General features: G+C 42.7%; 1 protein-coding gene across 2 annotated transcripts in view; it reads right to left on the bottom strand.

The window, feature by feature from the left end:
* Positions 1-25851, bottom strand: part of TOM1L1 (target of myb1 like 1 membrane trafficking protein) — a 58286-nt gene extending 32435 nt beyond the window's left edge. Inside the window, exons 1-3 of one of the 2 annotated variants that reach the window (XM_032209108.1) lie at positions 25396-25851; positions 23784-23868; positions 10073-10151 (exon numbers count right to left, since the gene is read on the bottom strand). In XM_032209108.1, coding sequence (XP_032064999.1) covers positions 10073-10151; positions 23784-23868; positions 25396-25453 — 222 coding nt within the window. In that variant the 5' untranslated portion in view covers positions 25454-25851. The remainder of the gene's footprint in view (positions 1-10072; positions 10152-23783; positions 23869-25395) is intronic. The other variant, XM_032209109.1, reaches the window with a different exon arrangement.
* Positions 25852-26406: the final 555 nt, after the last annotated feature.

The following is a 26406-nucleotide window of genomic DNA, read 5'->3' as shown; positions in this document are numbered from 1 at the left end:
TACTCCATACTTAAACAATAATTTATTGACTCCTTTCTCGCATTCAGGGCAAGCCAGAAAAATAAGCCACATTAAATTTAGTGCAATGTATGAATCCAAGAATTGTTATCTATTAATTCCGTATTGATCTCCCAAGAGAGTAAAGAACCTGCATTTCTTAATGAAGTAAATAAGTATTTTATCTTATCTTAAAACTATTTTCCAATTGTTCATTTGTGGGTTATGGATTACATATTAATCCATAACCCACAAATCTGTAGCTCTGATTCATTTGACTGCATGCTAAATTACATATTTGTGCAGAGACTCATGTCTAGGCAATGAAAAATCACCGATTTCCTGGATGATGATTATGTTACGGTTTGGTAAATCTCCAAGGAACAAAACTGGAAGCAGCAACAAGAATGCTCCAGAGAACTATTAGCATTCACAGCGAGGTGAACAAGAGCTACTAAAAAGAAGCTTATTTTAAGGGATTCAAGAGGCTAAGTGGAATATGAGAAGACAGCCAGGTTCCTCATGCAAGTAGCCCCCTCCCCCTTTTAAAAATGGGATAGTTTTTAAGATATTTTGATTCAAAAGTGATGGTAAACTATGGATTTGTTGCCTACTAGAATATCTTCTAAGATAAATATCCATCATAAAGAGCAAGAAGCTGCAGCTTATTTCAGTACAGGTACTCCTCAAATCACAATAGTTCATTTAGTGACTATTCAAAGTTACAACCTCACTGAAAAAAGGGACATGATCATTCTTCACACTTACAATTGTTGCAGCATCCCCATGGTCAAGTCATCAAAATTTAGACAGTGGGCAACTGACTCATTTATGAAAGTTGCAGTGTTGCCAGGATCGTAAGATCACCTTTTGCAACCTTCTGACAAGTGAAGTCAATGGGTAAAACAGATTCACATACCAACTGCAACGATTCACTTAACAACTGTGGCAAGAAAGGTCGTAAAATGGAGCAAAACTCACTTAACAAATGTCTCACTTAGCAACATAAATTTGGGGCTTAATTGTGATCATAAGTCGAGGACTACCGATACTGATAATAAACCACACCTTCCTTTGCATCAAGTGAGAGGCTACTTTAGGAATAAAAAACAAGTTGTGATGGCACACAAAACTTTTCTTCAAGGTCTCTCACCAGTTATGACTCCTTGTCCCTTCTTCTGCCTTATTTGGCCATTTCACTTTGTCCAGCAGCAGAGCCATCCTAAAGCAGCCTATGTTACTTTATGACTACAATAAAAGCAGAAGATCCACAAATGATCCACAAGAATACAAGCCCATATAAGGCATAACACGGGAAGCTATTGTTTCTGACCATACCATTGATCCATTGCAGTTTGGAACAACTATTTGTATCTCTAGCAGTGCAACCTGACATGGCTTTTATGAAGGTAAATTAGTCAGTAGTGGCAGCTCGAAGAACACAGATGTAAAAAAGAGGCATGTTAGAATAAATCAGAGGATGTTGATGGACTTGAGCTGTCATTCCTAGTTCTGTATTCCCACTATTAAGATCTTGCCTGAAGCAAGAAAATACAATTATGACAGGGTTCTAAAAGAGCAGAATGATAACAGAGAAGCAAGAGAATGAAGCTGATGCATTTATATATAATTAACAGAATAAATGGATGAAAATAATAAAGAAACAAACTTTATTATTGGTATGTGCAGCTAGCATCTATGAGATTTGATTTTTTGCCAGAGATACACAAGAAAAGATTCTTATGATACTTGTTCACAATCACTTGTTTTTACAAATAAACTTTCCCTCACTTAAGGCATCTTAAGAACTTCTCCACAGCATCTTGCACAATTAAGGAAAGAAAGAAAAATAGTTGGGGGAGGGGGGTGTTGCCCCAGACAGGCAAGGATTGCATACTAATAGGAAAGGCCATTTTCCAGCAATGGAGAAGGAAGCTAATCTCTAAAGATGCAACCTACTTGCCAAAACCTTGAGAAGTACTGCTTGCATTTGATGAAGAACATTTTGCCTGCAGGTCAAAATGGGAAGGAGACCTGGAAAAAAATTATAGCTGCAGTGCCAAGACCTGGAAAAAAGCTAGAAGTGGGTCTCCTGGGCTATCAAACAACTTCTTGAAACAAAGTTAAGAATCATTAATTCTGTACAACTTTGATAGACTGTCAAACCAGATAGTTTCCATTGAAGGTGGTAATTCTACAGCTTCCTGGGGAATATTGGTTCCACCTAATGTGCAACTTTTCTATTTATTTCACAGGAAATACAGCAGTGATCCTGAATGAGTTTTGTTCTGTTTTGCTAATGGAATTATTTAGTCAGTGAAATGAAAAGTGGGCCCAGGTTTTCCTTTCTGTTCCAGCCCAACATTTGTTCTCAAAACTGCTCTGGAGGGTAGGGACGCAGATTGGGAAGGGTGTGGAGGAAATATTTTCATGAAAGCACAGTTCTGTTTGCACAGTGATAGATTTCAGGCAAACACTACAAGCATATTCCAAACAAAATGGAGCCATTTAAATAAGATTGTATCACCTCACTAATGGAAACAGGACCTCAAATTGTTTGTTTGACTATCTGGATGGAGAGAAAGTAGTTCACCCTACATTACAGAGAATTTCAGGTAGCTGAATGGATTGTATTAAACACAAATCCTTTAATATTAAATGCCCAGAGAAAATTTAGTCCTTAATAAATCAGTGTGAGCTTCTTACTTACTCGGTGACACCCAGCGGTTGGAATCAAGTAATTTAACAACCGGTTCTCTGCTCTAATGATTTCTTCCAACAACCAGTTCACCAAACTGCTCAGAAAGTTAACAACTGATTCTCCCGAAATGGTACGAACTGGCTGAATCCCACCACTGGTGACACCTGACACTATGAATAGTAGTAGAACAGTAGAGAAGGGACCAAAAAATATTACCAAGCTGACCTTCCTAATGTTGTTGAAATGATAATGAAAATACAAAACTGAATTGCAGTTCAACAATACCTGGATGGCCACATGGCACTCATTTCCGTGTTAAAGGAAGTAACTGCTTACACTAATAACTCAGACTATCTAAAGCAGGGGTATCAAACTGGCGCCCCGTGGGCTGAATGCACAGGCTACACCCACCCCAGCTCTGCGAAGGAAAAAAAGTCATGATACGTCATGTGATGCCACAGGTTTGACATCCGTGAACTAGAGCGACCATCACAGGAGTTACACATTGTTCTTCTGTTTCCTAAGGAGATTCTGGATTGCTGGAAAGGCCTCTGTGATGTTGGTGTAGACACTCTGCCCATTTATAGCTGGTCTTCTCCCTGACTTCAAGAAGCTTTGCATCTTGCCACTAGTCCATAGCTGGCTGTTACAATTAGTGCTAACATGAAACACAATGCAAGCTAATTTAGTGGCACTTTATTAAAGTTGTACCCCACCCTAAATACACTTTGGTCAGAATCATTCCTTGGATTAGGGCCACTGTTTATTTAAATATGTTTTGCTGAGCAACTCATTGGCCAGGTTCATCATCATTACCCAAACCATAAACAATAAACAATAATTTAAAGACTGCAATGGCTGAGGTTCATGAAACTTGGCAAGCCAAATCAAACAATCTGCTTTAGGGTTGGAGTGACATGCAAGTCCCAATATTAAGTGTCATTCTAATTGGATGAAAGGCAGCAGTGACGTGCGGTGAAGTTTATGGCTGGTGAGGCACTGACACAGGGGTTACATTTTTTTTTAGACTTGTGGACTTCAACTCCCACACTTCCACAGCCAGGCATGCTCAGTTCCGATTTAAAGCAACAGGATTTGTTTTTCTCCTTTGCAAAAAAGTTTCCTTCATTCTTTTTCTTCTCCCCCCCCTCCTTCCTCCCTCTCTCCCTTCCTCCTCCCTCTCTCAAACAGATACATGCACACAGAGAAGTTGGATTGGACTATCTCTCCTACCCCCATTCACTCTCTCTCAAACAAACACAAACACAGAAGTTGGATTGGAGCCGATCCGAGCCTTTGATTGCAGGCAGAGCCACATTGCCTTTTTAAACTTGTAATCAGTGAAGCTGGGCTTATATAGTTTTATCTAGGTGTGTGTGTGTGTGTTTGAAAAGGCCTGCAATCAAACTACACTTGGGGAGGGATCTACACTTGAGGATGAAGTTTGAATTCCTCCCCCTCCCTCCAACCCACATGTACCTTTTCCAGCTGTTTCAGAGAGGATTTCAACTCTGCTCTTGCCTGCCATCATGAAAAGAAAAAAAATGTAAAAGGAAAAAGGCAAGAGCTGAGGTCAGGCTGAGCTAGTTGTTGCCAGAGTCACTGTGTGGATGACTCTGCTTAACTGTTTTAAAAAAGCCTCTAAAAAGCGCCCTCTACAGGAGGAGGCAGGAGAACGACATGCCTCACTTACGTCAGGAATTTTTAGGCTTTTAACCCTTGCTTAACTCTGCTCTAGTGATCATAAAATGCCTAAAGTCAGACTAGATGAGGCACATCGTTCTCCTGCCTCCTCCTGTAGAGGGCACTTTTTAAAAGGCTTTTTTAAACAGTTAAGCATTAAGCAGAGTCATCCACGGTGACTCTGGCAGCAACTAGCTCAGCCTGACCTCAGCTCTTGCCTTTTTCCTTTTACATTTTTTTTCTTTTCATGATGACAGTGGTGAGGCTCTGCCTCCTCTGGCTGCACGTCCCTGTAAATCTAATGAATGATGAAATGGAGGTACCTATCTTCCATTCAATTTACATAGGTCAAAATACATTAAATTTCTCAATGTCAGTGCTTCAGATTACAAATTGGGAATGTTGCATTCTTAGAAGATCTGCCTGTAAATCAAAACATCAATCCCTGCCCCAAATCCTCACACCTAGCCAGCTGTGGGAGACAAGAAGAAAGGAATGTCTTTTTCAGATGCAATCCCACTAGGGTTGTCCTTACATTAACAAATTTAAAGACACCTTTTGGTTCCAGGTAGCATATAATGATGCAGCTCATTAGAAAGAGGACATCACTGTAAGTGAGAGACTATTTTTCTCCCTCCCCTTTATCCCTAAAGCCCTATTTCAAGCTTCTATCCTTCAAGGGGTATAAACTTCTTGATTCTAATTTGTAATCCCATTATTGTTTCAAACTGTCATCTTCTCATTCTGTCTAATCCAGCCATTTAATATGGGAATTGTGCAATTGCATTTGAGAAAGCTGTGGTACCATGACATCCAGATCCCTAAAATCAGATTTGCCTGGGAAAACGTTTATCTTCCATAGATCTTCTTTATAGTGACCCAAAGCAACAGGATCTTTCAATTAACACTTAGATTACTACTGCTGCAAAAATCATATAAACAGACTGACAAAAACCTAGAGAATTATCAAGGCTCCAGTAAATCCAGCAACTTGTTTATTTACATTAAACCATTAGGTAATCTCCCACGAAAACAGGTCTGACACACCCAAAGTTTATTATTAATAAAGGAGGTTATCTAACCACACAGAGATCTTGGCTGCCTATCTAAAAATATTCCTTCTTACTATGTTTTGCAAATATTGTAAACAGTGAAGATTTGTGGCTGCTTGTTCTCCCTAAGTATTCTTCTAAGGCCCACCACAAACAAAACTCCGTAATATTGATTTGTAAATATTACTTCTTTTAATTGATGAAAAAATAATCTTTACAGGTGAGTCATGGAATTTTTTTGGGGGGGGGCATTTTGTCTCAATGTTATATCTATTGTCATTTTCATCAGGTTTTAGTCTCCATTTTTTCATCACTCAAATATCAAAACTCCCTTGTGCCTTAAAAAACCAAGTGCATAACAATATGCCCAGTTTCAAATTCCTAATTTTGACTCTTTAACAGAGGTACAGAAATAATGTGCTGAATTGAGCAGAAGAAAAATCTTGTTGAAAAGTTGCCTTTACTGTTGCTTGTAGAAATTACTTGCAGCTCAGTCATGTTCCTAACTTCCACCAACTCATACAGCTATAAAAATATATAGGATTTTCTTTATTTAAACTCCATATGGTAAATTAACATCTGCAGAGTAAATCTCTAGATAAATTATCCCAAGGCATTTTCAAGGCATACATTACGGTGTGCTGAGCAAGCAGGGGAAAATAAATAAAAGGCAGATAGTTTGATATCTAATCCACATGCCAAGAGGAAGCAAAGGCTGTTTTTTTATAAATAAAAAAAATGCATATGCTCGCAACTCAGAAGAACTTCAAAATACTTACAGTAGTGACTCAGAGTTACTAAGAAGAGGGTGGGGGCACAGAAGTGTGTCGACATACCCAAGAATCTGAATCTTCAATCCAGCATAACATACTAAGGCTGTCCAAATTGATGTCTGGAAAATGTTGGCCACTGATCAACCCAAATTATTAGCTCAACTCTGCTGATAATTGTCCTGCTCCACAAGTTACCAGAAGAAAAGCAGAATATGCAATAAATAAGTGTGCTCCTGCACATCTGATAATCATCCCTAATAAACTCCTCTGATTAAGCAGAGAAGTTGGTAACACACACACACATTGCACAATACTATTTTCTCCTGAGACACAGAGGTAGCAAGCATCTTGTTTTCACCTGTATTCACTGCTGATCAAATGCCGCATGATTACACAAACCCTGAAATTTGGCATAATATTCAGATTTCTCCCTATCTTATCCTTTTTTTGTGAACACTTCAGCATTTTATTTTCCATGATACCTCTCTATAAGAATTCCTCAAGAAAAAGGCCCATAGACAGACAGATGAGTCCTGGGGAATGCTTGAACAAGTCGTTACGTTTTTTTTCTGGCAAGATTTCAGAAGTATTTTGTGTTTCCCTGATCCTAGGGCTGAGACAGAGAGAGGCTAGCCCAAAGTTATGCAGCTGGCATCATGCCTAAGATGGTCTCTAGCCTTATGCCTTAACCACGACATCAAATTGGCTCTTTCCCAATTTATAAAAGCGTATGGGTTTTTTATAATTCAAAAATCATTTCTGCAAGAAATCCCCAGGACAGAAACGCACATCTACACGCCTGATTCTGCTGAAAGAATTCTGAAATGGTGGGTGTGATTATTCATTCATTCCATTTAATATTTTAAGGCCGTGATGGTGAACCTATGACACGCTTGCCACAGGTGACACGCAGAGCCATATTTGGTGGCACGCCAGCTGTCAGCGCGTGCCAGCCAGCTGATTTTTCACCCTTCTGGAGTTTGGGAATCAACTTCCAGTTGGCCCATGGGGCTGTTTTTCACCCTCCTCAGTCTCCCAAGGCTTTCCTGAAACCTGGGGAGGGCAAAAACGGTGTCCCCTGCCCCCCCCGGAAGCTGGAAACGGATTGTTTCTGAACTTCCAGTTGGCACGTTGGGGCTGTTTTTCTCCCCAGGCTTCAGGAAAGTTTTTCACCCCAAGCTTCAGAAAAGCCTCTGGAGCCTGGGATGAGGTTGTGCATGCATGCGCAGGGGGTTGCGCACACATGCACAGATGGGGAGGATTTAGTGGGCATGTTGGCGTGTGCAATAGCGCAGATATAATTTTGGCACGCCATAAGAGAAAGCTTCGCCATCACTGTTTTAATGCATCTGCCATTCCAAATCGAAAAACCATTAGATAAAAAAAAGCCTCTATTTTCTTATAGGACATGAAATCTCAAGGGACCCCTGCTATTTTTCACATTTCTCAAATGATGAATAATTATTAATTACAGTAGAGGCTGGATATAATTGTGTATCCTTGTTCTGTGTGCGCGCGCATGTGTTTGTGTATGTATGTACATATGTATATGAAGAAAAATAATACATGATAACAAGATTAATAGCGGTCTACAACACTTCACACATTCTAAAACTGTCTGCAAATTAATCAGGATGACAGGTGCAAGTTAGGAGTGAAAGGTATCATACTCATTTGGGGACAATGTCCATTATTGCAGTTCTGTAATTTCAGAAAGGAAGGATTCAAATATTAGGCGGTATCAAACCTTGGGGGAAATTTAAATCAGTAGGAATTCATTCATAAGTGTGGTAATCATTATTTTGAAAAGCAAATTCCTTAAATTCCAAAAGCTGTGTCTTATATTACAAACAATGAGGCAGGTAATCCTGTGAACAAGAACTATCAATCATTGGAACCATTAGTGACTTTTAAAAAAAAGCATAGAAATTTGAATCTGTCTACCATTACAATTACTGTACATAAGTTCAAGCAATGGACCAGCCTACATTGCCTTAACCTCCTTAACTGCTATCACTGTTTGACCATACTGGCCTCGATTACAGCCTACATAGGAATGTTACACAACACCCATTAAAATATCAGACTGGGATACTATGCAGGAAATTCTTTTTTTTTTTTTTTGCTCCAAATATTTCTAACTCACACCTACTTGTTATTATTTGGCAAGTATTTTTTTTCCATAAGTGATTTGCCCTTGCTTGCTCCCAAGAGTTGAGAGAGCGTGGCCCATGGTCACACAGCTTGGCTTAAGGCAGAATCAGAACTCACAGTCTTCCAGTTGCTAGCCAAGTGCCTGCACTAAACGGGCTCTCGTGCCATTTAACTCCACTTTTTAAAATTGCATGTTATTTCCTACAACATCCTGGAAACTGGACTGGTGGCTAAATGCACAAGACAGAGATCCTTATATGTGTTTATCTTAAACTCCTTTCAACGGCTTATGACTTGGTTCATGTATCACATTAAATCATAGATGAAGTGCAATTATGATTTGCGGAACAAGCTGTAGCCTGTTCAAACATATTATATAAATATTATTAGTGCTAAAATACCATGGTTTAACTTGCATATATTTTTAACATAACAATCAGATAATGGATTATGATTTTGAAAATATAAAGCTTCCATCCAGCACTGTGACACTGAAATGAAAGACTATAGATGCCTGCAAATAAAGCAAAAGTGAACTGTTGCCCAAAAATAATTATTAAAGCTTTAACTCCCAGCATCCTATATCTTAGTTAAGTTATAATAAAGTTTTAATCTAGTTATTCAAATAGTTTCTCCCTCAATTAAAACTCAACAAAGACAGAAATACACGAACAAACATACATTAATTTTTCATATTGACTTAACAGATAAAATAATGTAAGACGTTTTTAAACTGCAAAATAAACATTTCTTTTCTGTGTGAACGGATTCTGAGATAACAACACCTTTGTGTAGTTAAAACTACATGTGTCAATGGACTTGGTTCAATAATATTCTCATAGTACTTGATACTAGCGGGTAAAGATATTACAGCCCACTGTAAAGTGGAAAACTCAGAGACTTTTGTGGTTAAGCAACAATTCCTTTAATAGGATGTCATTCTTTTTCTTCCAAACTTTCCAAATACTTAGTTTAAAAAGAAAATATGAGGCAATATGCTGATTAAGATGCTAAGCTTTCTACTTCAGAGTGGGTTGGATAAAACTAGAATGTTAAAAAAAAACTTAGAACTCTGAACATTGCTTAAATTTCTGTTTATTTTAAATTGGGTGCTTTGTACTTCCATATTTATTCAAGAGAAGTGGGGAGGAGGCGGAGGAGAAGGATATTAATATAGTGGTTAAGTGTGGAGAGCTAGACTCTAGTCCCCCCTCAGCACACAATATCCCAGGTTAGCTCTGAATAAGTAATTCTCAATCATTCAGAGGCCTGCTACTATATAATGGTAAAAATGTAGGGAATGGAAACTGTCTTGAGCTCTTGAACAACTAGCACCCTATAAAACTAATAGTAAGTAGAACTGGAGGTTCTAAATTAATTTCCAGGCTACAGTGCTGGAACCTAAAACTTGTAAGAGTGTATTCTGCTTTAGTTTTCCTTCCCTTGCCATTTGTCTGAGAAGCAAGTGAAGTATATAAAGCACTTCTCCTACTCTCAATGGGAGGAGCAGTCCTCTGCCTATCGAACTAAAGGGGATCCAAATGCTAGTTCAAATTTAATTCCAAAATGGCAACTTCTGTCCCATGAAGCTGACTTTTGATGCTTCAGAAAACTGTGCTAATATTTCAGCAACACACTTGTCTGGAAAACTCCTACAAATTCTATCCTATGCTGTGCAAATATTTTATGAGGACCAAACGTGTTGTACTTACGGACAAGGTAAGATGAATCTCCACGTGATTACAGTTTTTGGAAAGCCTTTTTTTAAGTGCTCTCACTGCGTCCTTGGGTCTGTGGTTAGAAGAAATAAAACCAGAAAACATACTGATCATTACAATTCTACATATATATTATTTCTCTTATAATGTTAGCTGAAAATAAAGAATTAAGATTGCTGAAATGAAAAACCCCCAAAGAGAAAAATTAAATCAAAACGGGAATAAAGCAAGGTGGCCACTTCAGTGACAAAGATGAGTTGTGTGTTGAGAGTACATACACTAGAGGTGGGCAGCTATGGCAACTTTATGACTCATGGATTTCAGGTCCTAAAATGGCCAGAGCTGCCCATCCGACATACATTTATGTCTTGCCAAAGAATAAATTTTTCATTCCATTACAGAAATTTGTACACTAGATAACTAATTTTCAACATCTGCATGACCTGATGTCCGAGATGATTTATATTTGTAAATGTTAATTTATAGTTGACTGCATAACATCCCTATTACAGAAGATTGGATATCCCGCCATTGGGGACACTACACAAGCTTTGCTGAAATGGTTCCCAAACTCAGTGCATCATTTCTGTCTACAGTAGGAATCCTATAGGCTTATCAAAATGTTGAATTCCAAGTCCCATCAGCCCCAAACGCTGTATAGCATGCCTAACAGTCAGTGCTGTAAGTAAGATGCCTTTCCTGGAGGCATGGAAAATAATACTCATCAATATGAAAGAGAATAAAAACAAAACAATAAAAGATTATATTCAGAGTGACACCGAGATAAATTCTGAATCTACTCCCTGCTTCCATTAGCCTCCAAAGTATTTAACTATTGAAAATCCAGCCTGCTTCTATTTGCATATCCTTATCCTTTACAGTAACAGTAAGCGTGTATGTGTAAGTGTGTGTGTGTGTGTGTGTGTCTGTCTGTCTGTCTGTCTGTCTATGTGGACACACAGCAATCCTATTTTCCATAAAATAACAATAAAACATAAAGCAACAAACTTATGAGAAACAGCTCCCATGATTGAGGTCAGGAACTCAAACCTGGAGCTCCCTACTCTTAATCCAATATTTTATCCATTATAGCAGTTAGACTTATATACCGTTTCATAGGGCTTTCAGCCCTCTCTAAGCGGTTTACAGAGTCAGCATATTGCCCCCAACAACAATCCGGGTTCTCATTTTACCCACCTCGGAAGGATGGAAGAGTGCGCATGTGCGAGACCGGAAGATGGCGTCCAGGCGTTTTGCTCTAGTCTGACGAGGCGAGCAAACGCTGAAAACAACCTAAAAAACTGAACAAATTGGTGCCCGAAGACGGTCCTGGGGATGTCCGGAATTCAGAGGACCCGAGGAGCCCAGACCTTTGCGGGGGTCGCTGTTTTTGGGCGACCCCGGACGGCACAACTTCGGAGGTCTGTGTGCGAGCTGCCCGCGTCATTCGGCAGTGGGGGGGGGGGGGCGCCGCGTCGGCGTTTTTCGGCCTAGACGATTCCACCCTGCTTACCGAGCCGCCTACTTGGGGTCTTGTGAGACTGTTATCACCCCGGAGGGAGAGAGAATCTACTGAACCAGCCCAGACCTCTGCGAGGGCCGCCATTTCTGGGCGCCCCAGGATTGCACAACTTTGGGGGTTTGTGTGCCGCGAGCTGCCTGTACTATCTGGCGGTGGAAGAGGCGGCACCACACTGGCTGCAACGGTGGTGTTCTTTGGTGTTATTGCCCGGCTTATTGAACTGCCTAATTGGGGCTCCGTAATACCATCATTATTCCAGAGGGAGAAGGAACGAATTGGAGCAGTGTGGGGACTGAGTAGGTTGGAAGGGCGATTGTTCCTGACACTGCACCGGCCCCTCCGGATGGCCCCTTCTTCCATCCAGCCTCATTTCCCCCCCAGCATTCCCTCCCTCCTCCTTCGTCCCTGCTCAGTCAGGTGGCCTCTTGGACGCAGTTTACCTCTTACCCCCCCTTGTTGTAGTGAGGCTCTTCCTTGTGTTCCCCACTTACCATCTGACGCCCCTTTATTGTGGCATTCCAATTTCTGGTCACCTTTGGTCGGGGTTTTTGGACATTCAGACCTGCTAGCTCAGTTCCATCTGTCTTTAGACCTGCTGACTCAGTTCCATTTGGCTCCAGACCTGTTAGCTCAGTTACATCTGGCTTTGAATACTATAAACAATATTATCTGCCACTACCCTTGGGGCTTTATCTGGGACAACACCTGTAGAAGAAAGCCCCCTGCCTTTCTCAACTGTTCCGGACCCTTTGGACTTATTCGAACCTGTAGAAGAGGGGGACACGAACTACGCCCCTGTATACCTTCTTTGGACTATAACTGGACGCTAATTACTGTAATTATTTTAACCATCCTGATCACTGAGAGCCATTTGGCTCTGCCTGGACTCGCACCCTAACAACTGCGCAAGTTATCTTTTTTTCTTCCTTTTTCTACTCCTTTTTCTCTTACTTTGTATGGGATATGCTAGGGGTATGTGTGTAATTGAATGAATGATCCCACTTTTATCACTATTATGGTTGTAATGTCTGTGTTTTTTAATTGCCACCTGGGGATTGTCTGAGTGAGTGAATGAGTATGTATGATTCGGAGGACCTGCCGAGGAACGCGGGGGGCACTGAGGTGGTTGGGGGGACCAGGGACATGGGAGAGGGCCGGAGCATTACGGTCGTAACAGGGAGGGGCAGATATGGCGGGGACTTTAGGGCTGGCCATTACCGGGGAAGGAGGGTTCGCTACGTTACAGAGATCCCTCCTTCCGGCCCTATGAGTCCCACTCCGAGGCCAGATGGCACGAGTAATCAGGACCCTGGTCTCAGGCTGTTGTCGCTAAATGCCAGGTCTGTTGTTCACAAGGCTCCCCTCGTCCGGGACTTAATTTTAGACGAGAGGGCAGACCTGGCATGTATTACTGAAACCTGGCTGGGCCCGGAGGGAGGAGTCCCCCTCGTAGAGATGTGCCCAGAAGGATTTCAGGTGCTGCATCAGCCGAGAGCCCAGGGAAGGGGTGGGGGTGTGGCTATCGTTATCCGGGAGTCGTTAGCACCTCGTAGGATCCCTGCTCCGGAGCTTGTCGGGTGTGAGTCTCTGCTGGTAAGGTTGGACCTCAAGGGTCAAGTGGGTTTGCTGTTAACGTACCTGCCTCCCAACAGCGTTGCAGCAGCCCTCCCCTCGCTCCTCGAGTCGGTAGCCGAGCTAGCAATTGAGTTCCCCAGACTTATGGTCTTGGGGGACTTCAATTTGCCTTCGCTCGGTGAACACTCTGATGGGGCGCAGGAGTTCATGGCTTCCATGACGGCCATGGGCTTGACCCAGGTAATCCGGGGCCCAACCCACTCGGCGGGTCACATGCTTGACCTCGTATTTCTCTCGGAGCAGTGGACTTGTGATCTTGGTCTGAGGGGTAATGAGATCATACCCCTGTCGTGGTCAGACCACTGCCTACTGAGGCTCGACTTTCGGAGACCAAACCCCCACTGTAGGGAGGAGGAACCGACCAAGTGGTTCCGCCCCAGGCGACTTATGGAGCCTTTGAGGTTCCAGACGGAGCTTGGGGTTATTCCTGATACTCTCGCCCACGGTTCGGTGGAGACTCTGGTTGCTGCCTGGCACTCGGCAGCATCGGAGACCCTTGACCGGATCGCGCCACTATGGCCCCTCCGAGGCGGCGGATCCCGGAGGCCTCCTTGGTTCACCGAGGAGCTCCGGGAGATGAAGCGCCGGAGGAGATGCCTAGAGCACCTATGGAGGTCCGATAAATCCGAATCGAACCGAGCACTCCTAACAACCAGCACCAAGGACTACATCAGGGCACTCAGGGCAGCAAAAAGATCTCATATTGCCACCTTGGTTGCGTCCGCTGAGTCCCGCCCAGCCGCCCTGTTTAGGATAACCCGCTCCCTCCTAAATAGGAGGGATACGGGGGAACCCTTGCAGGGTAGAGCTGAGGATTATGCCCAATTCTTAGCGGACAAAATTGCTCGGTTTCGATCGGATTTGGACTCCATCCCTGCAGTTCCAGCCGAGGCACAAGAGGATGAATTGGTAGACCACCTCTGGGTTGAGTTTCAGGATGTTGCCCCTGGGGATGTGGACAAGGCCATGAGAGCTGTGAGTGCCTCCACCTGTGTACTGGACCCATGTCCCTCATGGCTGGTTGCCAACAGCAGTGAGGTGACACGAGGCTGGATCCAAGCGGTTGTTACCGCCTCTCTTCGGGAGGGGCACTTCCCCGCCGCACTTAAAGCGGCGGTGGTGAGACCCCTCCTGAAGAAGCCATCTTTGGATCCAGCTGTCCTTAACAATTACCGTCCAGTCTCCAACCTCCCCTTTGTGGGGAAGGTTGTCGAGAAGGTGGTGGCCTTCCAGCTTCAACGGTCCTTGGAGGAAGCAAGTTATCTCGACCCCTTCCAGTCGGGCTTCAGACCTGGTTACAGCACAGAAACCGCTTTGGTCGCATTGACCGATGATCTCTGGAGAGCCAGAGACGGAGGCCATGCCTCCATCCTGGTTCTCCTTGACCTCTCGGTGGCTTTCGATACCATCGACCATGGTATCCTTCTGCGACGACTGCGGGAGGTGGGGGTGGGAGGCACTGTTTTGCAGTGGTTCTCCTCCTACCTCTCGGACAGGTCGTAGTCGGTGTTAGTGGGGGGGCAGAGATCAACCCCTAGGCCCCTAACATATGGGGTGCCGCAGGGTTCGGTCTTATCCCCCCTACTATTTAACATCTACATGAAACCGCTGGGTGAGATCATTCGGAGGCACGGGATAAGATACCATCAATACGCGGACGATACTCAGTTGTATCTGTCCGCCCCGTGCCAACTCAATGAAGCGGTGGACGTGATGAACCGGGGTCTTGAGGCCGTTATGGACTGGATGAGGGCTAACAAGCTTGTACTCAACCCGGAGAAGACCGAGTGGCTGTTGTGTTTCCCTCCCAATAATTCGATCAGTGTTCCATCGCTCAGGCTGGGGGGTCAAATTTTATACCCCTCAGAGAGGGTTCGCAACTTGGGAGTCCTCCTGGACCCACAGCTGACTTTCGACCACCATCTGACGGCTGTGACCAGGGGGGCATTTGCCCAGGTTCGCCTGGTACGCCAGTTGCGACCCTACCTGAACCGGGAGGCCCTCACAACAGTCACTCGGGCCCTTGTGACCTCTAGGCTGGAATACTGCAATGTGCTCTACATGGGGCTGCCCTTGAAGAACATCCGGCGACTTCAGCTAGTCCAGAACGCGGCCGCGCGAGCGATTGTGGGTACACCTCGGTTCGCCCACATAACACCTATCCTCCGCAAGCTGCGCTGGCTACCTGTTGATCTCCGGGTGCGCTTCAAGGTGCTACTTGTCACTCATAAAGCCCTCCATGGTAGTGGATCTGCGTACTTGAGAGACCGTCTCCTGCCAATTACCTCCTTGCGACCAATTAGATCGCATAGATTAGGCCTCCTCCGAGTTCCATCTGCCAGTCAGTGTCGACTGGCAACTACACGGAGGAGAGCCTTTTCAGTAGTAGCTCCGACCCTTTGGAACGATCTCCCCGTGGAGATTCGTACCCTCACCACCGTCCAGACCTTCCGCACAGCCCTTAAGACCTGGCTAGCCCGTCAGGCCTGGGGATAAAGATAATCTGTCCCCGCCCGAATGATGAATGAATGTTGTTTACTATTTTACTTTTATGTATTGTTTTGCGTTTATTGTCTTGTACCCTCCCTTCCTATTTTTTGTAAGCCGCCCTGAGTCCCCTCAGGGAAAAGGGCGGCCTATAAATGCTAATAAAATCACTAAAAATCACTAAAAAAATGGAAGGCTGAGTCAACCCTGAGCCAGTGAGATTTGAACAGCCGAACTGCAGAACTGCAGTCAGCTGAAGTTGCCTGCAGTGCTGCATTTAACCACTGCGCCACCTCAGCTCTTATATCTTATTATGCCACACTAGTTCATTTGAGGGACTGTGTTGTATTTTTAGACGATGAAATGGCCCGTTTAAGCCTTGCAGAAACGTAAGGCATCAACAATGGACTTCAAAGTCACATCCTGTTTACTTTTGAAAGGTGGCTTTCCAATGCTGCATGAAACCTTATGTTGCCTTCAAGCCACTTCTGACACTCATAAATACAAATGGAAAAGCACGACGTTAGAGCAGGGGTGCCCAAACTTGGCAACTTTAGACTTGTGGACTTCAGCTATGCTGGCTGGAGAATTCTGGGAGCTGAAGTCCACAAGTTTTAAAGTTGCCAAGTTTGGGCACGCTTGCTTTAGAGCATTTCCCCCCTCAAGGGTGAATTTTCTCTGTGGCAAGAGAATATTTGCATTTTTAATGCTTTGTAAACTGGCATATTTTGCTGATCCTGGTAAATCTAAGCTCAATGGTGGCTATCTTTGTTGCTCATCTAGATTTAAGGATAATGATACCAACCAACTGTTAAATGACCAGCCTTTAGTGACATAATTTCAAATGCTGAACTGGACACAGGCTTAACAGTTGCTAAACACTGGCTATTCTCGTTGACTGACACATAAACCAAACCAAAACTCATATAATCCTAATTCCCCCTGTGAACATGGCTTCTCTTTAGCTAAGCCCACAGATGTCTGTGGTTATGCAGATCCAAAGAAAGTTGGCAAGTTTTCGGGGAAACAAAAACCCAGAATGTTGTTTCTTTTTTATTTCTTCTGCTCTCTGAACATTGAACGGACAAGCAAACAAAAATTCACATCAGCTCTAAGTGATTCTCCCTCAAACTTGTTCCCTCCAGGTATTCTGACTGAAAACTCCCATCAATCTTAAGTTAGTATAGTTAGGAAAGGGAGCAGGTACTGTATAACTCCCCAAGTTGAAGATGTAAAGACAGTTTCAGAAGAGTAACATAAAGCCCTTAGTGGCATATGGCCTGGTTATCCGAAGTACTGTCTATCTTCAATTGATATTGCCTGGTACATTTACATAGAATGGGTTACACTGTAGGTCCCTTCTACTATAGGATAGAGCCATGATGGTGGCACACAGAGCTCTCTCTGCGGGCAAGCAAACTGTCGCTCAGCTCAGCTCTACCGCACATGTGCGCACACCTCCAGCCGGCCAGCTGGTTTTTGGGTCTCTGCAGTGCATGCACGGGGTGCATGCAGGAGACACATGCACATGCACAGGAGTGGGCATGCAGGGAAGTCACACATGCATGCACTAGGGGCAGAGCGCACCAGGGGGCAGTCACGCACACATTGCATTATGGGTGTGTGCATGCACGCTTTCAGCACACGACAACAAAAAGGTTAGCCACCAGTGGGATAGAGGAAGTATGCCTTCTCTGTCACAATGCCTGCCCTCTACAAAACATCTCTCAGAAATATGAAAGGCACTCACGCTCCTGGAGTCCTGAAAGAACTTTAAAAACTAGCTTTTATCTGAGGTTAACATGTTTAGCTGGGGTATTTGTGGAGGGCCCTTCATATCTACATGGCCTAGTGTTTTGATATGGGCTGCCTGTGTATGTTTTGATTGTTTTTAATCTATTCTTTCTGGGTTTTGCAAGCCACCCAGAATCTAATAAGAGTAGGCAATCAAATTAAATTAAACTGAGATGTCTTTCAAAACAATGTGCCAATTTTCTTTGCGTGGTTGGAAACTGCTTAGAGGTTTAAGTCCACAGGCAGTAGCACGGACAGCAATAACACTGCTATTGCCTTTGGCTGCGTTATACTGTTGTCACTATGTGTTGCTATTTTTTTTTCTGATTTGGTTTGTTGCTGGTTTGTTGCTTTATTATTATTATTTTAATAAGCCATCCAGGAAACACTTTTAAAAGGAAGAACAGGTTCTACTGCTAAAGTACAAAGAAAAGGCCATGGCTGGATTCCAGAGAATAATCCCTACCAAAAACACAAAACCCATCCCAGAAAAAATAAACCGAGGGTTAGCAATAAGCAATTCTTCTAAGTGCATATAAACATCAACCTATATCTTAGGAGCAAACAGTAAGAGACAAAGCTTATTTTATTCCAATTTTGCTTTGAGCAAAAATTGCTCTTTGAAGCAATGATTCTCACAGACTGCTGTCTTCAAAATATGTGGGACTGTAACTCTCTTTGGCTATGCTGGTTAAAGATATAGGACTACAGGTAGCCCTTGCCTTGTAATTTGAGCCTGGAATTACCATCATAAATTGTTACAGTCATAACTCAAGGCATTCATATGACTGGAAGTGATTTCCAGGCCTTTCTTTTTTTGTGGTGGTTCTTAAGTAAGCACAGTAATCGTTAAACGAACGTGGCAGTTATTAATAAACCCATTCATTTGAATGGGCCTTTTTAGCTGGGATTGTGGTCACATGGTTGAGGAATGCCACAAAGCTGATCTGCCCAGCATGCAGCCACATGACCGCAGGGAGAACGTGGTGTGACCATTTACGAAAAGCAGGGGTGTTTTCTGGACTGTAAGGACCCCATTCTGTGGACATAACTGCAAACATTCTCAAAATAACTGGTTGTTAAGCAAGGACTACCCATGTAGTGCAGCTCATCTAGAGCACACACAGTTAGAGAAGACTAAGTTTGATTATTTTTCTCTCCTGAGAAAAAGCAGCCAAGAGATACCACAGTATCTGGGCCTGTAAAGGGAAGAATTACATTCAAAAATTATGCAAAGACCCAGATATACAGCCCCCAATAACTCATCCAAGATTCTAAATGTTGTGTTTACTGCTACTTCATACATTGAAGCAGTGGTGGGTTGTCAATGTTTTTACTACCAGTTCAGGCGCACTTGTGCATGCACGCTTGAGTGCATGCATTTGCAGAAGCGTCTGGGTGAGTGGGAGGAGTCTCCCACCGCCACTACTATCGGTTTGCCCGATCCGGGCTGAACCGGGAGCAACCCACCTCTGCATTGAACTATGTCCACACATTTCTGGACTTCCAGAGTTTCTGAACTATCATTCCCAGTAGTCTTCAACAATCATGGCCAATGGTAAGGAACGCTAGTAACTGTAGCTCAGCACTTTCATGACAGTTTCCCATTGCAGCAGCCACATCCATTACAAGTCACAATAACAGATCAGTGTGTCATATTGTCATGCAAATAATGCAATTCTGTGCTGTGATATCTGATGGGAGGACAAGTTGCATCATTTGTGCAATACTATCAATACAGAGATATCATTTGCCTCTATCCTTGTGTTACATGAAGTAGGTTAAACTTGGTTTCTTGGTTTTTTTTTTGCATGATAGCAGAAGAGGTACCATCACTTCAAGCAAATCAGGGTAAGCTACCCTACATAGCAGTAGTTAGCAAATAGGGTGCATACTTGAAAGAGTTTTGAATATTACTAGAACTCTTTTGAATACAGAATCTGACCCACCCATAAAAACCGTAAAATTAATTGGTACAATTAAAAAAGTCAATTTGAACTAGTATTGTAGCTCTTAAACAACAAGCCTCAGGATATAGAATTACATGCTCAAAACACATGCTGCTTTTTTGCAAAGTTACACACCTCAAATAGGATGTTTTCTGCTAGGTGCCTTGCAATTCCTGCTTCAGAGGTTTCCTTGACATACAGCTTATGGATTGAGCATTGGCATGGGTGTCAATTAGTCACAAGGCTCGGTCATAAGGCTCACCAAGCTAAACACTCTTTCTCAGGCAAAAATACATCTCAGGATTACTCTGAGGATAATGGACTTTTCTGCATTTTTTTGAAGGCAGGACACCAATGTAATTAAAAGGTAGCCCTTGTCTTATGACAGTTCGCTTAAAGATGATTTGAATTAGCAACAACTTCAGTAAAAGATAGTGATGACCTAAATCTGAAGTTACAACTGTTACCCATCCCCACAACCACCTGATTGCAATTCAGGTGCTTTGCAACTGGCTCACTTTTATTATCAGTTGCACATCTCACAGTCATGTAATTGTTAATTGCAATATTTTTGCTGGTTTCTGATTCACAGTTGGGGGCTCCTTTCATTTCCCTATGAATGAGCCCACAAAAGTAGTATCTATTTATTTATTTATAGATCATAACCTATTTCTTGGTAAGCTAGATGCAAGTAGATGGCATCATCACCAGATAGATTTGTAACTGGCTGACAAATCGTACTTAATGAGTAGTCCTTAATAGTACTATGTCTACATGGAAGGAAGGAAGGAAGCAGTGGGGTACCACACGGTTCTGTCTTAAGCCCGGTATTCTTCAATATCTTCATAAACAGCTTAGATGAATAGAAGGGGAACTCATCAAATTTGTAGATGATATTAAACTGGCAGGAATAGTCAACACCCTAGATGACAGGCTCAAGATCTAGATGGATCTTGATAGACTTGAACACTGGGCCCTAACAACATGAAATTCAATGTAGCGAAAAGTAAAGTCTTACATGTAGGCAAGAAAAGCCAAAAGTACAAATATGGATTGGGTGAAATTTGGCTTAATAGCAGTACCTGTAAGAGGGAACTTGGAGTGTTAGTGCAATTAAATGTGAGCCAGCAGTATGTGGGAGCAGCCAAAAAAGCCAATGCAATCCTAAAATGTATTAACAGAGGAATTCAATCAAAATCACATGAGGTACTAACACCACTCTATAAAGCCTTAGTAACATCACACCTAGAATAGTGCATCCAATTTTGGCACCACACTAAAAAGATATTGAGACTCTAGAAAGAGTGCAGAGAAGAGAAACCAAGATCATTAGGGGACTGGAGACTAAAACATATGAAGAATGGTTGTAGGAACTGGGCATGGCTAGTCTAGTGAAGAGAAGGACCAGGGGTCACATGATAGCAGTGTTCCAATATTTGAGGGGCTGCCACACAGAGGAAGAGGTCAACCTATTTTCCAAAGCACCTGAAGGCCAGCCAAGGAATAATGGATGGAAACTGACCAAGGAGAGATTCAACCTAGAAGTAAGTAGAAATTTTCTGACGGTGGGAGCAATCAACCAAATTATATCAATATATAGTTATATTATTAACATTATTGTAACAAATATAATAACAAATATGTGGATTATATAACTGTTTAAATAACTGTATCCAGACCACACACAGTTTGATGGAAATGGGAAGTAATATAAATAAAACAAATAAAACATGAAAAAAACCCTTACTTTATGAATGCTCTAAAGCAGGGGTGTCAAACAGCTTGCCTTCGGAAGTTGTGGGAGCTTCATCCTTGGAAGCTTTAAAGAAGAGACTGAATAGCCATATCAGAAATGGTATAGGCAGGATCTCTTGCTTGAGCAGGGGGTTGGACTAGATAACCTACAAAGTCCCTTCCAACTCTGTTATTCTACTCTTGTTTGCACGTTTCGGAACTGCTAGGAGAGCAGGAATTGGAGAGAATGATAAGGGCTCACCCTGACACACTTGGGCTTTGAACAATTTGCTGCTGCAAATTGTCAACCCAGCATCCTAACCACATGAGCCACTGGGCTTCATTGGCATATAGTCAAGCTGACCACATGACCATGGAAATGTTTTTGGGCAATGCTGGCTCACTTAGCTAAGAAATCGGAGATGAGCATCACCCTCTAGAGTCAGACATGGCTGAACAGGGAAATCTTGACCTTGACCTTTTTATTCCGGGGTAAGAAAAGTTCTTATTGCTCACATCTATTCAAATGCTAAAAACCAGTGAAGGCACTAACCAAACTTGCCCGATCCTATAAATCAGAGGTGTCCAATCTTGGCAACTTTAAGGCTTGTGGGTTTCAACTTCCAGAATTCCCCAGCCAGCAGATGGACACCCCACTCTAAATCCATTATAGAACTGCTTTACTCACCATGTTTTCAAAGTGTACACTGTCATTAATTTACAGACACATTTAATGAACATATGCACAACAAATAGAGAGTTTTCACAGGAGGTAGGATGCAAGTACATCTACCAGGAAGCTAGGATTGCCTAATACATACAATTTGTCTTGTTTATTATGTACAGTATTTATTTATTAGCATTTATATTCTGTTCCAGAGACGCTGGACAATTCACATTCAAATCCAACTCATGAGGCAACAGTAATCACAACATCAAAACATGTAGCGATACCAATTTTCAAGCCAGTCTTTTCTTACTGTCTGTGATTTTTTTTAAAAATGTCAAGGTGAAAATTTCACAGCATGGAAAGAAACTTTTGCTTGTGTTTTATGCCAATCAAGGCCTACTTTTGCTAGTACTCAGAAGAGTTCTAGTAATATTCAAAGGTAAGTTAGAGGGACTTGATGAACATTGGTAACGCCTAGCATACATCGCAAGAGATGCAGAAGTCCCCACAACGTCATATAAAGCTGAAATGGATAAACCACAAATTTTACACGGTCTGATCGGCGGATTTTTCTCCCTCCCCACTCCAGTAAATTTCTTCCCAATTGCAAATGCATTGCTTTCAGGAATTTTTGGTGGAGGGAACCTGAAAGGTTTTAACATATATTTATTTTCCTTCTTAAAATAAATTTTAAATTAGAAATAAATAAATAAATAAATAAATAAATAATAAACAAAATTCTAGAAGCTGCTATGTTCTTTGGCCCTGACTATCAGCCTGAACAAAAGTGAAGTACTTTGCCAGCAGTACAAGCCCAAAGAAAAAATCTTGGAAAAGCCCCAAAAAATCATTGTTGATAATAACCTGTTGAGAAAGGCAAACAGCTTCAAATACTTGGGAAGCATCATCTCGAATCAGCTCGAGTGATGGGTCTCTGGATACAAAACTGACTTAGGGGTCAGCAAGGCCACCCAGTGCTGGGGTAGCAGTGTACTGGAGTGCTCAATCCACACAACATGCATACCATCACAAAGCCGGAAGTCTACAGAGTCCAGGTTATCTCTTCCCTCCTATATGGATGTGAATCCAGAAGTCTGTACTGAAGGTGCATCAAACAACTGGAGAAATTTCATATGCGTGCTCTCTGCTCCATCCTTGATATTTGTTAGCAAGGCCATGTCTCCAACCTATAGATCTTGGATATGCAGAGTCCACCAGCATTGAGTCTCTGATTATCAGAGCCCAGATGAGATGGGTGGGACACATCATCAGAATGGATGATCGCTGTATGCCTCTCCAGTTTCTCCATTGTGTCCTGGAGTCTGGGAAGAGATCTCAAAATTTGAGAACTTCTCGAGATTGGTCATACAAAGAAACAGTGAAATCACACCACTTTGACTTCCAGCTAAGAGAACAAGAAGCTGCAGCTGCTGACAGAACCCGTTGCCAAGCTCTCTGCTATGAAGCCGTCACCAGCTTTGAAGACATGTGCCACCAAACATTGATAGAAAACTGTGGGTGGACTCACAGAATATCACCCACAGTCACCACAACAATGGACTTTCCTGTACCCCTATTGCAATAGATTCTGTGCTTCTAGAATGGGACTGCAGAGCCATCTCCATGTACACAACTGAAAAACAGTACCTTTTTCAAACTTGAAGGGCTATCATATTATACTTCTTAGCCACAAATTTTACAAAGCCCCAAACAAACAAACAAGCAAACAAAAGTAAGACGTTTCCATCCACTACTCTGGAAATGCTTGCCCACAAACATTAATTTTTCCCAACTGCTGAAGAGCAAACTGATAACAAACAAAAATGCAACAATTCAGGAAGAAGCACTGTCATTCTCTGACCTCCTAGCTAAAGATCAAATGCTTCTCTTTTCAAAGAAGATCAAGCAACTTACCCTTCCTCAGTTGTGTTGATAAGGTCACAAATATGCATAAACTGACCCCATTCTTCTGTCTGCAAGGTTCCAAAAGTAGCTTTCTCTGTCAAGGGAAAGATTGGGCTCACAGTTAAAAAGCTAGACATTTAGGAACAAACTGTTATTTTAGATGACCAAAGTAGGACATTTAGGAGACAGTTTTTTTCAAATTAAAACAATGAGCAAATAGCCAAATATAAATGTAGTACAGGTAGTCCTTGACTTGCAACAGTTCATTCAGTGACTGTTCAAAGTTACAATGGCACTGAAAAAAGTGACTTATGGCCTTTTTTCCCCCTTACGACCACTGCAGCATCAAAATTCAGAGGCTTGGGAAGTGACTCATATTTATGACAGTTGCAATGTCCCGGGATCATGTGATCACCTTTTGTGACCATCAAAGTCAACGGGGAAGCCAGATTCACTTAACAACTTGTTACTAACTTAACAACTGCAGCAATTCACTTAACAATTATGGCAAAAATGTCATAAAGTGGAGTAAAATTCACTTAACATCTGTCTCGCTTGGCAACAGAAATCTGGTGCTGAACTGTGGTCCTAAATCAAGGACGACTTGTAAATAAACATATATCTCTGAACCAACTTTTAAATGTAGGGAAGTTGGCTAATAGTAACAGATTGCATTTGGTGGAGTTTCAACATGGTGTTCTGGCTCAAAGATATTTTTCCAATGCCATTTAAGGAGACGTGGGTAACAAGAAGGGTATATCCAAGATAAAATGGGATTAAAGTTATTGCTATTGAACCTTAATCATCATAAATCTTAATCAACAGCTTCTGGAAGTTGACCCATTGCCCTGTTAGATGCAGAACTCCCGTACTGCATATTCACAATTTGTGCCCTGAAAAGAGGAGACTTCAGCATTGGTTGCCTTTATTGGACACACCTGTTGTGGTTAAAAATTCTTGCAAAAAAATAATAATAGGAAAGCATAGATGAAGCACTTTGGGGAGTTCTGATCCTCAGTTGCTGACTAAAGTTTCCTCTAAGCAACCTTACCAAATATGTAATATATGAATATCAAATCTCTTCATTTGCTCAGTCTTCCAAACTCACCAAAAGGTTCAATTACCCTATAGGTTGCCATTAGCATTTCTATAACAATCTAATTTTCAGCAGCAGGGGATAATAGTTTGGGATTTTACTATGAGTTACCAGAAATGCGCCTGCCCACCCGGTGACGCACTTCTCCCCACACCACCCCTTGAATACACAAATTCAATAGCCTCACATAATCGTAATTGGAGAATGCCAGGAACCCAAGCGATGTCAGGGTATCAGAAGTTCGCGATCCAGCCGCTAAATTCAGGAAGAAGGCTCCGGGCTAGCCCCAAGCTTTCACAAGAAGAGACTGGATTTCCATTTGTCAGAAATGGTGTAGGCAGGGATCCCCAAACTTGGCAACTTTAAGACTTGTGGACTTCGGAGTTGAAGCCCTTAAGTCTTAAAGTTGCCAAGTTTGAAGACCTCTGTTATAGGGTCTCCTGCTTGGGCAGGGGGCTGGACTAGATGACCAACTCTGTTAATCTGAATCTGAAGGGAATGAGTTGCCCGACAGGCGCCGCTTACCGATCAGATGGCCTATGGGGGTGCCGAAGGCATCCTTCTGACTCTTTCCAAAAGCCATGCTGAGTTGCGCCTGAGTTTTGAGGCCCGTTCGGGAGACCAGGATCTTCGGATCAGAGCTGGGAACGACGTCCCCCGCTTCCAGCCGTCTCCCTGGCACCTAACGCCGACGCCTTCCTCCTCCTCCTCCTCCTTCTGTGGCTGCCTCGTCGGGGATCGGCGAGCGGCTTTCCCGGAGGCTGGAAGGGAGGAGCTTGGCGGCCGCCTTCCAGGTGCTCGCCGGGGCTTGGCGTCCCATAAGCTCCGAGTCGGGGATCACGTGCCGCGCGGGGCTGGATGAGATCTGCCTTGGCTCAGAGAGATCAGGGGTCGGGGTGCGAGGGAACCTAGTCGGAGGTGTCTCTGTTTGCTCGCCCGGCTTCATCGGGTTGGTGGGGGTGTACACGAGGTTGAGAAGCCTCTTTTGCTCCCTGGCATTTCAAGACCGGTTTCGGTTGGCAACTTCTGCGGTTGGTCGGGGTGTGTGTGTGTGTGTGTGTGTTCTCACAATCACTCGGGGTTGTCTCCTTCCTTTTTTTGAGAAGACGTTGGTATCCCACGACCACAATTTCTCTCCTGATCCTAAACGTAAAGAGTTCGGTTAATAAACTCGAGCTAATGAACGTCTGCTCATTATATAATTATAGAATATGGTATACACACACACACACACACACACACACACACACACATATGTTATATAAATATACTTATACTATACTATACTATACTTAATTCATATATATCTATATATATATAATTCATATATATCTATCTGTCTGTCTGTCTATATGTTTTCGTAGATTTTCATGGGTGTAGTATGCTGGTCTTGTTGTATTCGGGTCCCAAATACAACAAGACTCTGTGTGTGTGTGTGTGTGTGTGTGTGTGTGTGTGTATTTGTGTTCCAAATGCAACATATATATATATATATATATATATATATATATATATATATATATATATATATATATG

The sequence above is a fragment of the Thamnophis elegans genome, chromosome 2, assembly GCF_009769535.1.
Source record: "Thamnophis elegans isolate rThaEle1 chromosome 2, rThaEle1.pri, whole genome shotgun sequence".
Lineage (NCBI taxonomy): Eukaryota > Metazoa > Chordata > Lepidosauria > Squamata > Colubridae > Thamnophis > Thamnophis elegans.
The sequence above is the reverse complement of the archived record's forward strand: the minus strand, read 5'-3'. Positions and strand labels throughout refer to the sequence as shown.